Source organism: Culex quinquefasciatus, chromosome 3, assembly GCF_015732765.1.
Source record: "Culex quinquefasciatus strain JHB chromosome 3, VPISU_Cqui_1.0_pri_paternal, whole genome shotgun sequence".
In the NCBI taxonomy this organism is placed as follows: domain Eukaryota; kingdom Metazoa; phylum Arthropoda; class Insecta; order Diptera; family Culicidae; genus Culex; species Culex quinquefasciatus.
In genome coordinates, this window is record NC_051863.1 from 76,018,087 (window position 1) to 76,030,788 (window position 12,702).

Below are 12,702 nucleotides of genomic sequence, written 5' to 3' on the forward strand. Positions count from 1 at the left end.
AACATTTGATCAGTACAAAATTCTACGACGTTTGGTCATGACGATAGTAGGTTGGTCCTAAATTTTCTTAGTTTTTCAAAATCTTTCGCTGCACCCTGATGAGATAGGGACATACTTTATTCGGCAGTTTTGTAGCGCTAACCATTCTGAACAACTTTGCTGAAGACTCCAAAATTCTATCTCTTAATCTGTTCAGTCTTTTTTTTTTTGCTCGTGTTGTCATCTCGCGTGCTTGGAAGTTTTTGACGGATGGAGGTGGAGGAATCCTCCGAGGAGGAAGATTTTCGTCCCGTCCGCGGGAATCGGAATCGGAAGCGAAAGAAGTCCAGCGAGGTCACTGAAATCGGCATCGAAGAAGAAAAGTTGAGAAAACCCTGCTCAATAGCAACAAATTCAGCGCGCTTTCGGGCGACAAAAACAACAACAATGCCAGCCCAGCAGGAGGAGGAGACGCGGTTCCAGCACCCAGCCAGTCGGCAAGTAAACAAAAGCAACCACCTTTGGTGGTGAAGAACACCACGGATTTTTACAAGCTCATGGCGATAGTGGAAAGTTGGAAATTTGGTTTCAATCCGATTTACAAACTAACCCGAGGAGGAAGGCGGAGAAGCAGAGTCCAGCAGTTCCGGTGTTCACGCCGGCGGAGTTCCCTCCGTTGCCGGGTGCAGTTCCGGACGGAACATCGAAGGATCGCCCTCGCCCCGCAGGAAAAAGCCAAGGAAACAGTGGCTTTTCGAGACGGTGGAGCCACGAAGGAGGAAGCCGGGGAGGTGCTCTACAGTTCGGCTGAGCTGTGGGGCATTTTCTCCGAGTACATCGGCAGGTTCAAGACCTGTAAGACCCGCTTGGATCAAGTAACCCTGGTCAGTTACATGATCTCCAAGTATGGAGTTTAAGGAGTTGTTTTTTTTTTGTTATGTATTAGTTATTTAACGATCCTCGGTCCCAACCTGGTCACAGCACCTAAAAGGACCTAATTAAAATAAGTTATGAATAAAAAAATCTGTTCATTCTACAACATATTATAAAAAAATGCTTGGGCTACCCTACAAAAATGGTTTTTATTCTATAACTTTCTTGCATTATTTTTGGTAATTTTGGTGTCTTTGGAACATATTTGGAGGACTAAAAACGCGTCCTTTGACGAAGGAACGAAGTCGCTAGCTTGTTTTGTTTAAAAGTTAGAGCAAATTTACATTTTCAAATGAGCCTTTTTCAAATGTTTGTTTTTTTTTTTTGGTGGAAACCAAATGACATTTTGTTTGTTGCATTTGAAAGCTTAAGACTTCTTCTTTACGATGATGTAAAAATCTCAAGAGGGTATTTTCGATAACTCAAATAAAAATTGTTTAAAGATTTTTATTTTTAGATATATTTAATAAGTGAAATGGCAATTTTATATAAAAATCGAAGTTTCAAACGTTTTTGGTGCCTTTATTTAGCTTATATATGATTAGGAAAACTCCCAGACATTAAAGTATTAAGATAATAAAGCCGAAATTAAACAAAGTGACGTATACGCCCAATTGGGTACTAAAGCCCTGTGTAAATTTTTATGTACATTGGTAAAAAACTCGATTAAAAACCATTTCTGATTACTTTTTTTCATTTTAATGCAATTTTTTTCGACTAGACAACATTTTTTCAATGCATCAACTATGGTCCCCTTGGAACGAGCTGTAGGAGTAGGAGCTTTTCTTTCAAGAAGGACCGTGAGGTTAATTTTTCAAAATTGGTTTAAAAATCCATTTTAAACTCTTTGTGGTCGTACAAAGGGTCATTGTACTCAGAAAAATAAGCTTTATCGCTGTAAACAATAATATCAGCAATCTAAGCTTCATTTTAGGACCCAACTGAAAAAAAAAATTATTACACTTTTGACACCAAAGCTCTAAATTGCTTCCCCGAAGCAGCAATATTTTTTTCCTGATAAATTTCACTTCTCATACCACTGGCAGTGCAAGACACCCGAGGAACAGATTGACGTGATGGCACACTTGTTGACACAAGGCACGAGAAAATGATCATCTAAGTCGGTTTTTATTTATACTTTTATTATTTTTGTCGATTTTTGTACTTTTGATCCTCGTTCGAAGCACCTAAAAGGACCTAATAAAATAAGTTATGAAGAAAAAAAAATAAATAACTGATGGAACAAATAATCAAAATTGTTCAAAAGACTTCAGATTTCATAGTTTTGTACAACGGTTTATGAAAAAGTGCCTAAAATATTGAAAAATTGTAAAAAATACGCTTCAGCTCTACTAGGGGGTCCACTAATGTTAAAAATACCCTAAAATGGAGATTTCCCAATGGGTGACAATAAAAAAAAATCGACATCGGGGATACCCCCCTGATGTTCCTTAGCCAAAAATAAGTAACTGTGAAAATTTTGCGCGAAATCGGTTAAGGGTTAAGGGTCGCTTTTTATCGTTGAAGATAGTGAACAGAATTTTTTTCATATTAAATCGTCAGGGTAAACTCGGATCATTTTGTGGTCTTCGACAAAGTTGTTTGTCAAACTAAAATTTCACATAGGAATCTCACACTTGACAATTATCCGACACATTTAACGCCACCGCTTTGGCGAACTTTTATTTTTTTTGCTTTTCCCAATAGGGGAAAGTGGGGCAAGTGTAACAAGCTAAGGAAATGCTCGTTATAACCCATTAAAAAAATAAAAAATCTGTCAGATTTTATTCTAATCATTTTTTTCTAGGTCTTGACTAAGACTTTGTTAGAAAAAGTTTTTTAAAAATCCAGTTTTTTAATGTAAAAAATTGATTTTAAAATTTTTGATTTTCCGTACGCTCTACTCAACTAGTGGGGCAAGACGAACAACCCGTTGGGGCAAGAGGAACAATGCATGAAAAAAGCATGTTAATTTGCTAACAATTGAACTGTTATCACTTAGATACATCAGATTAGAATGTATTTGAAATGTTTCTTCCATTTTTAGATCAAATAATAATATTTTACTAAAAATTTTATTGTTTTTACAAAAAAAATATTACTTAGATGATAAATAGTAAATTTTCTTAATATCACTTTATTTTGTATGGACATTTTTTTTAACAATTGTTTATCATTTTTTAAGTACTATCATGTATTTATTTCTCAATAAAATATGTTGTTGCAACAATTAGTATTTTTTTCCATACTAAAAATCCATATGGTACACTTGCCCCACCTGAACAAGATTTTTTAAAAGCTCTCAACAAAAATAACCAAAAGTTAAATCATACTTCGTTATAGGTGCATGTCATTGGTAGGGACACTACTGATCTAGGAAAAATAGCATTTTGATAAAATGAGCCTTAAAACGAACCCTAAGCCTTATTTTGTACTTTCCAAATATTATAAGAAAACAAAGGTTTTGAAAAAAATCACTAAATCTTATACCCCGTGGCGTTTACGTCGTTTTGGCGAATATGTGGTAGTAGAATCAGCTAATTGCATTGCTAGCAACAATTCCTCATACTGGAAATAATCAAAATTGTAAAAATTACTGCCGTACGAGCAATTGTTCCTCTTGCCCCATATGGTCGTCTTGCCCCACCTTCCCATACGTTTTTTTTAGTTTTCCCATCCAAACTTTAACGATAAAGAGCGATTCGGCTCAAAATTGGCACAGTTTCCCATTTTTAGCTAAATAATCAAGCACGGGGTATCTCTTACGATTTTCCAAATTTTTCATTTTTTTTTGCTTGTTACCCTATTGCCCAGTCTCAATTCTCAAGTTCTTGCAGTGTGGATTTGCGAGTTGGATTTCTTTTGAGTGAACATTGAATAGTTTATCTTTCGTGAGTTATATTTAACATACATATATTTCTATTATATTACATTTTCTGTATTTTGAAAAAAAATCAATATGACTAGTGAACGAATATGACATATTCCATTTTGGGATGATGTTGAAAACAAAAAATGAATGCAATAATTTCTGTTGATATCGTACAAATCTGAACTCTTCCAATGGCTAATTTAGAGCTTCTTTCCTTTTTTATCAAATATAATAATTTCAATCAATATTCACAATACTAGCTCGGTAAGAAATCTTTCTAGAATACTTTCTTTCCTGTGGTGTAGGGGTAGAATGATATTTCCGGATAAGGCAACGAGGAGAAACGGTCGTTTGCGGTGATCGCACGAGTACAGATAAATAGGAGTTTGCTGTTTAAGTAGAACATCTACCATAATTGTTTTGTTTTGTTTTGATCATCACTGGCCTTGGCGCCAACTACTGCCAGTGCGTAGTGTTGTTGTAAGTGCGTTAGAAAATCTACAGTCTATAAAGCTTCCGTAAAGGTCCGGTCCCAACAACGCCACCGGAACTAGAGTATCGTGCAGACACGTGGCTTGTGGTGGGGTTTCTTCTCCACGGCCCGGACGGCTTCGTCGAACACGTCACCCAGGTTGAGTTTCTTCTTCGCGGAACACTCCACCAGTGAGTAAGCTTTGATTTTGTGCTTGAGCTTTTTGCCCTCGACCGTCGTGACAAACTTCTCGGAGCCGTGCACTCGGAGATCACTTTTGGTGCCTGGGGAGGGGGAAAAGGGAGAAGAAAAGGGTTATTTAAACTTCTTGAATTTCATGGTCATGGAGACACAAAAAAAATAACTCACCTACGAGTACAACGGGCACGTTAGGGGCAAAGTGCCTTATCTCTGGGTACCATTTTGAAATAACGTTATCGAAAGATGTCTTGCTCGATATTGAGTAGCATATGAGAAAACAATCGGTCTGCAATGATAATTGAAAAACGGCGTCAGATAAGAGGGTCAAATTGGCCAACCGAAAAAATGAAGCACGTCTTGAATAAGGACAAAATTCGATCCACAAATGAAAATTTTGATTTCGTAATTTTCTAAAGTAAGCCTCACATTTGGGTAGCTGAGGGGCCGTAGTCGCTCGTAGTCCTCCTGGCCGGCCGTGTCCCACAGCGTGAGGGCGTACTCCTTTTCGTCCACGGTGATGTTGCAGGCGTGGTTGTCAAACACCGTCGGGACGTACTCGCTGGGGAACTCGTTGCGGACGTAGGTGATTAGCAGGCACGTCTTGCCCACCATTCCGTCCCCGACGGTTGTGATCTTCAGCGGCCGCATGTTGCCCATCGTCATTGTGTGACGTCAGTCTGCGAAAATGAAAACGAGAACAAACGCAAACACAGCGAGTCAATTAAACAGTTCAAACGATCGATTATCATCGGATTTTGGAACACTTGATGTTTGTATATTGCGGGGCGTTGAAGACAATCTTGTGGCGCATACACAATAATAATAATTTGATGAACTCACGCACCGGCCAAGTGGTTACATGTGGTTTCGTTTTGATTTTGAATGATGCTGCGCCCATTAGGGGCAGGGAGCAGAATGGCCCGCCTAAGTAAAATGCGCCAAAAACCATAGAAAAACATACAAATTTATGAATTCAGTGTAGTAGGATTATGCTTTGCGATGTTCTCTTCACGCAACCTAGACTTCGGTCAAATTCGCCGAAATTCTCGGTAAATTTATCAGAAATTCTCTGATAGAGCGGCTCTATCAGAGAATTCTCCGTCAAATCTTTATCAGAGATCTCAGTCAAAATCGGTCAAATTCATTCGCCTCGGTTTTGACGTTTCTCTCTATGTATTGTGCACTCGCATTCACCGTATTTTTTTCAATTTGACATTTTGACATTTCGACATTTTGACATTTTGATATTTTGACATTTTGATATTTTGACATTTTGACATTTTGATATTTTGACAATTAAACAATAGAGGAGAAAATCGTGACGTCAGAAATGAACTCAAATCACTCAAAGTTCATTTTGTGAGTGACTTTAACATTTTGGCCTAGTTTGACAGCTACCTCGTTCCCAGGTTTTCTGTGGGAGAGAAAAGGAGGCGAATACTTTATGAAAATCATGCCTGTCAAAATTCCTAGCCTCAAAATTTTGTCGCGAGTTGCTTTTCTCCTCCATTGAACAATTGAACAAAAAATATCAAATAATTAATTGGGTAACGTAATATTTTTATGCCTCATTTCACATAATCGCTGAATGCTCCCCGTCTGAGATGACGGCTTATGCCGATAACCGCCACTTGGGGAGCAACGATCTTTGCATGAATTAGGAGTGAATTCTCGTGTACGATACAATGTTGTGCTCATGTGTGCGTCAAATTTGTTTACTTGGATGAACTTAAACCAAAAAGTTTATCAGAGAATCTCTGATAGACGATTATCAGAGATCGGTCTGATAAGCGCCAGGTTTGTGTGTTCAATGTTGTATTCTTAGTTGATGATTTTTTTTAGTTTAAAACTATTGTTTATGCAATTTAAAAAAAAGTGCTTTTCAACTACTTTTACAGGGTGCGAGGCAGAATGGGCCACCTTAGAAAACAAGCCATTTCGTCTAATAAAACGTTGAAGAGAGATAATAAATGACTTAAGGGACCTTTCTAACATAGTTTCCATGAAGCTAGGCCGCTTTTATAAAAAATAGTCACTTAACAAAACAAACAGTTTTGAAAATTCACCACCAAGTCTCTAAATGATTTGAAGGTTCCGTTGTTCAATGTGAAGTTCAATTGCCAAAGTGAATTTTATTGAAAATTTTCTGAACTATTCGGAAATTTTCCAGTTAAAATTAAACTTAAAGTTCCTATATCTAGGCTATTTTAAAAGGTCCTATAAGCTATTGTGTTTCATATGTTTATAGGATCTTTTCAAATAAAACTCTAGATATCTTGAAAACGGTGCACTTTAAAAAAAAATCTCTCGGCAGCAAATTTTTTCATTATATTTCTCTATGCCTCAAAAGTTGCGGTTTTTTGTCCTCCAAAACACATAAAATAAATAAAAAAAAAAGGCGGATTATGGTAAATTGAACGAAAAACGAAGTTGACTTTATAGCTGTCGGCCACCATTGCTAGTACCAACCACCAGGGTTGCCACAAATACAGATTTATCTGTATTTTACAGATTTTTGAGGTGATGGGGTCATACAGAATCTGTATATAAAGAAATACAGATTTTAAGAAAAACATACAGATATACAGATTTTCCCGATTTTTTATTAAAATTAAACAATTTTAATTCTTTAAATATTTTTTTTCAATTGCTGGATGAGCCCAAACATTAAATTTTAGATTGTATAGCATTTTGATGCATTAAAAACAATTAAGAATATTTTGTTTTTTTGAAAAGTTGTTTAAAAATGTCAATATAGATTCCAAATACAGATTTTCGTCCCCCTGATACAGATATACAGATTTTTGACCCTCAAAAATACAGAATCAAATGTGGCAACCCTGCCAACCACTAGTGTCTTCCTTTTTATCTACAAGGACTTCGCCGCCCTGGGCTCCTAAGTGTATGAAAGTATGGCACGGAGCGACGGCGCCGAATACCCATATTTACACAAAGAATTTTAGAGCGCCCGCCGCGGGATTCGAACCGGCGACCTCTGGATTGTGAGTCCAGTGCGCGGTCCGATTGATCCACACGGGCGGGGGCTGGACTTTTGTGAAAAAAAGATAATTTATAAATCGGCATTTTTTCCGCGCACACGTATTTCTTTCTGAATAGTCCTCATTAGGGTTAGTGAATTTTCACAATTTCGCGGACAGCGCAAAAGTCGTGAAATTTGAAGATTTCCGCGAAATCCCGTGAAATTTATCAATTATCTCAAATCCATTAACTAAAACAACAACATAATAAATGTTTCATTAAGACCTTTAACGTGAAGACTTCCATCATTGTCATGATTTTTCGTTCAAAGATATAAATTTTGCGTCGCTTTCAATATTTTGACAAAATTCCTTCAACAAGTTGTTTAGAATAGTGCCCTACACATGCTGATTCCTTTTGGTAACGATTATCCCATTCCTTGTAAAGTTATGGAAATCGTCATTAATCAATGATTGCCAACTAGGACGTCAATGGCTGTGCCACAAAATTATATAAATTTTGAAGTACATTTGATTTAGATCAAAAATTCTTTCAAGGGCTTCAAGAAGGCAACAACCGGCACATGCTGATTCCTTTTGGTGCTGAAATTCGTTCAATTGGATTTAATACAGAATATTTTATAGTGATGATCAATTTTCTTTGAAAATGATCAACGGCTTCATCTTAAATTTTTTTTTATTAGATTTCAATTCAAAAAACGTATGAACCATTCGAAGAATTGTTAGGAAAACAAACATTAACATGAAATTTATACAACTTTTACTGAGAAGTGAATGCTACTTATACTCAAATGATGTTAACAAAAATCAGTCAAAGAAGAAAAAATATACTCGGAATTTATTTTTTAATAAATTTTTTCCCATTCAACCAAAACTTGTTAAAATTGACTAAACAAGTATATTGTGATTTTTTTAAAGATTGCACAGATTTTTGAAGTTGTATTGATTTATTTTTTGAAATCAAAAGAACACATTCATTCGAAAGTAACATTCAGTGATAAAAGTCGTCTTTGATATGATATAAAAAAATAGATTGAAAAATTTAATTCCATCAGAGACGGAAAGAAAAATATTGAGAAAATAGATTACTATTTTCTTGATACTATAAACAATAGTTGTTCAGCTTTTCTTAGGAAACTAACTGAATTTAACATTATTTTCATTCGCCGTCATAACAATTTTACTATTATTTAATTTTAATTTTAACAGAAGTTGAATGATTCAAACTTAGTTTATTCAAGTTTAAAAAATAGTTTATTTTTTATTTTTAAAGTCACATTCTAAGAACATTTCAGATTTTTTCTTAGCTTGTTTAATTTTCACAATATTTGATTATTTGGGTGGATGCATTCCGTGGAAGTTATTTTTTTGTTTTTTGATTTTGAATAAAATTTTGAAGATTTCGTCACAGATTAAATTATTTTTGCTATTGATTTTTACTTTAGTTTTTGAAAAGTGAGATGAAAACCTTAAATCTAATTTTACTGGGCAACATGTCGCAAAATAGTTATTTTAATTGTTAGATTGTTTTGTTAAATTTGACGTTTTTTTCCTAAAAGAGCACTCAGCTAGCAAAATCTAAACGTAGTAATATGTACCTTCCATGCAAAGGTTTATGAATTGACCTAAGTTGAAAGGTTCTCCAAATCTTTGAAATGCAAATGTAACATCCTGGAACAGAACTGCTAAATTCTAATAAAAACACAAAATGAATTGAATTAAATCTGGCTTTTATAGGAAATTCAGTAAAATGTCAAATGTTAAATTAGTAGCAAATCAGCAAAAACTGTTTAGCTTTATTAGACGAAAATTAAAAAAGCAGCTCAATAAAAGACAATACGCATGCCCAACTTTTTTTTTCTTCAAAATATTTATAGAGCCCATCCTAAACCAAGTGGATTTTTTTAATTGATCATTTTTTCACGTTGAAATTAAGGTATGATTTTTTTAGTTTATTGAAAAATATATTACATATTAAGCATGAAAAGTACTTTCTGTAAGTCTAACATAAAATTTTCATAGTGATTTTAATATTTTTCATGTTCCGTGAAATTTTGTGTTTCTTAATTAAGGTTCCCGTGAAATTTGCAATTTTTGAGCGTGAAAAATCACTAAGCCTAGTCCTCATCACTACCTACAGCTTTGCCTTGTATAGATGAACCAATGACATAAAGTGGCTTCTTTGGTCATAGGGAAGTCCCCCACAAAGTTTGAACCAAACATAAATCTTTAAAAAAAAATCCATTTCCGGTTTTGGTGGAAATTTGCTGTAATGGAATTTTCAACGAAATCGGTATAGATTTGGCGCTTTTGTAAAACAATTTATTAATTTTACTCAAAAATAGGCTATTTTGTTCTACAAAATCGATACGATGCGATATCTCAGTTTGACATCTCCAAAGTGAGATTTAAAGTGGTACTTTCCATACAATTTTGATCACTCAATCTAAATCAACATTGTGATGTTTTTCTTTATGTATAGCCCAACAGTAGGTTTCGATTCGAAAAATCTCCAAGAAAATATTATCAATTTGCATGACGCAGGTGTGAACCAATAAAAAAATAATAATTGATTTCCAACTCAATTTTCAAACGCAATCATTGTGAAATGCATCAGATTATATTTTAAATTACCGTCAATTTCAGCATTTTTGTATAACCCAATCTCATCCCACAGATTCAATGTCACCCCTGATGACGGTACTTTTAAATCTTAAAAAGCATAACAATAAAGCAGGATTGTTTGTCACTTTTAATATTAAATGAAAATCTGTTCAAAATTATTGTTTTCTATTTACTGTATTCGAGCCTTATAAAAACAACTGTTAGGGAAAAGTTAAGGATAGTCTTAAAAATTGATGTAATTGTGGAACAATCTCAAAATTTTGTATGAATATATAATTTCATACAAAATTCTCCACGGCTCAAAATTTGTCTTGGGGTTCCTTGGCCAAAATAATTAGATCCGTATTTATTTGTTTCGCCATTAGGGTGACCTACGCCGTGTTAGGGTGACCCGAAAAATTGCCATTTTCGTCATCTTTCGCAAAAACCACAAAAATGATTTAAAAAAATAAAAAACTGGGGTTTTCGACGCGCCACGCGCAAAAATAAGAAACTGACGAAAGCGGCAAAAATCGACTTTTTACACTAATACTGAGATAACTTGAAAATTTCAGCGATACATGTTAGGGTACCAAAATTTTCGTAATTGAAATACGCAACTTTTGGCAAAACGTAGTGAGAATTCCGGATCATCCGGACCTAATAAATCTAAACATAGAATCCTCGGGAGACATAGAATATAACGTTAAACCACAAAGTAGTCAATTTAATAATCTTTCATGCTTAGGATAAAGATCAGAGGTTTGGAGGATTGTGCGAAAAGATCAATGAAATATTTTGTTGGCCAAATTTATACTTCTGACCAGTACTGTACTAGCCCAAACAAAGCTTTATCTAATCTAATCCTGTAAATGAAATAAGGTGCTCTGTTTGGCACCTTTATGACTGCTTGTGATGAATCACACAAATGCCGGTCCGGTATGTTTGGGAATCTTGCCATGGCTCACACCAAGAATGTGGTCAGTCAACCATCTTCACCAACTTGCTCGCCTGCGAGCAAATCATGCCAATGGCAGGGTGGTGGAGGTGCGGTTAATGCAACCATTCACGTACATTTGCTGGAACTGGGCACCGTCTTGGCGGGTGACTAATATGGTGAGTTGAGGTGACGACGAGCCACAATTACCAGTTTCCTGGCCGTTTATGTCACACCACGGAAAATCATCGTAAAACGATCGCCAAACTGGTTGACCAAGGGGTAGAAAGTTTTAGTTGGAGTGGCTAACATCCAAACAATAACCGTACAGTCGTCAATGCCAACGGGCCATTTGAGGAAGCTATTGGCACAACTTGAAAAGGCCATTTTCGTCGATAAGTCCTATAAATAGAATTTGTATCCATTTTATGGTCCAGTGGAAGCCCATTTCACCTCACACGCTCTTGGCTCAAATCCCCAGCAACAGTTCATAATTTGTCCAGCGACACCAGTGTGTTGGGACCGGCTCTTATTCAATTCTCGGCCATTAATCTTTGACCATACGTTACGATTAATTAAAATTAATCTACATCAATTAATTCCCGTCCACACGCTTCTTCACGCGCCCTGTACTATCTCCTGCCGACTTCAAAAACATCATTCTAGAGTGTTCATTTTCTGTACCGTCGACTGGTGCTGAATTGATACTACTACATCTCAACGCGGACAGTTTGTTTTCTTTAGTATTACGGTAAACACTTGTTGTTGAGGTAGGTGTTTTTGAGCGCATCAAAACAGCAGCTGTTGTGGAACGGCGAACTGAACTAAAAGTGATAGTGGAAGAATCCGGCAGCTTTTGTTTAGCGCTGCTGCCGCCGGGTGTGAATGAAATCTGTTTCCGGAACGAGATAGCACCGAAGAATGTGCTCAATCCAGATTGTTTGTATTGAAAGACGTGCATTAGTGAACGAAAGAAATGAACTACATTCGTGTTTTTACGTTGGTCATTTTTAGGAATTTTCAGAAAATGCACAATATCTTAAAAATTTCAAAAAGTTATTCCCCAACAAAACTCAGACTAGTAATTACCCCTAAATCGACGTCGTCGTGCTATCTTGTCGCACCCGCCATTTTGACGTTTCGAGAAAACGCGTTTTAATGTTTGACCTTGAATATTCAAAAACGAGAGCACGCAATGTAAACAATAATAATCACGTTTTGTTTGGCTCACCATTCTGTGCATTGTCCCAAAGTTTGGTTGAAGTTGATTGCTGGATTCCCGAGTTATAATTACAAATGTTTACGTTAGTCTAGCTTGTACGTGCGACAAACGCATCCTGACTTTCCTGGCCTGAAATCCCTTTGGCCTTTTGTCGCACTTACATCAATTTTCATGGAGTGACAAGATAGCACGACAAGATTGAAACTACTTTCATATGTAAAGTGACAAAAATGCACGGAGTTTTTTCGGTTTTTGTTGAATATCTCAGGATTGAAATCGAATTTTGGGGATCTGCGAAGGTCAAAAGGTGAGGCATTGTGAGCTGCACAAAATGGCGTTCTTAACTCAATTTGGCCCAAAATGCACGTACGACAAGTTAGCACGATGGCGACGAAATGAGCGGGTTTTCATCAGTAACTCTCGACAACGTTGTTCACACTTTGCCCGAGTGATACTTTAATTGCACTGAATTTGAACCGGCCA

At 36.0% G+C, this 12,702-nt stretch overlaps 1 protein-coding gene across 3 annotated transcripts in view; it reads right to left on the reverse strand.

The window, feature by feature from the left end:
* Positions 1 to 3,799: 3,799 nt before the first annotated feature.
* LOC6032756 (ras-like GTP-binding protein RhoL) overlaps positions 3,800 to 12,702 on the reverse strand; it is a 32,113-nt gene continuing 23,210 nt past the window's right edge. For all 3 annotated transcript variants that reach the window (XM_038262762.1, XM_038262761.1, XM_001843246.2), the window contains exons 2-4: positions 4,884 to 5,134; positions 4,626 to 4,743; positions 3,800 to 4,540 (exon numbers count right to left, since the gene is read on the reverse strand). In XM_038262762.1, coding sequence (XP_038118690.1) covers positions 4,335 to 4,540; positions 4,626 to 4,743; positions 4,884 to 5,120 — 561 coding nt within the window. In that variant the 5' untranslated portion in view covers positions 5,121 to 5,134 and the 3' untranslated portion in view covers positions 3,800 to 4,334. The remainder of the gene's footprint in view (positions 4,541 to 4,625; positions 4,744 to 4,883; positions 5,135 to 12,702) is intronic.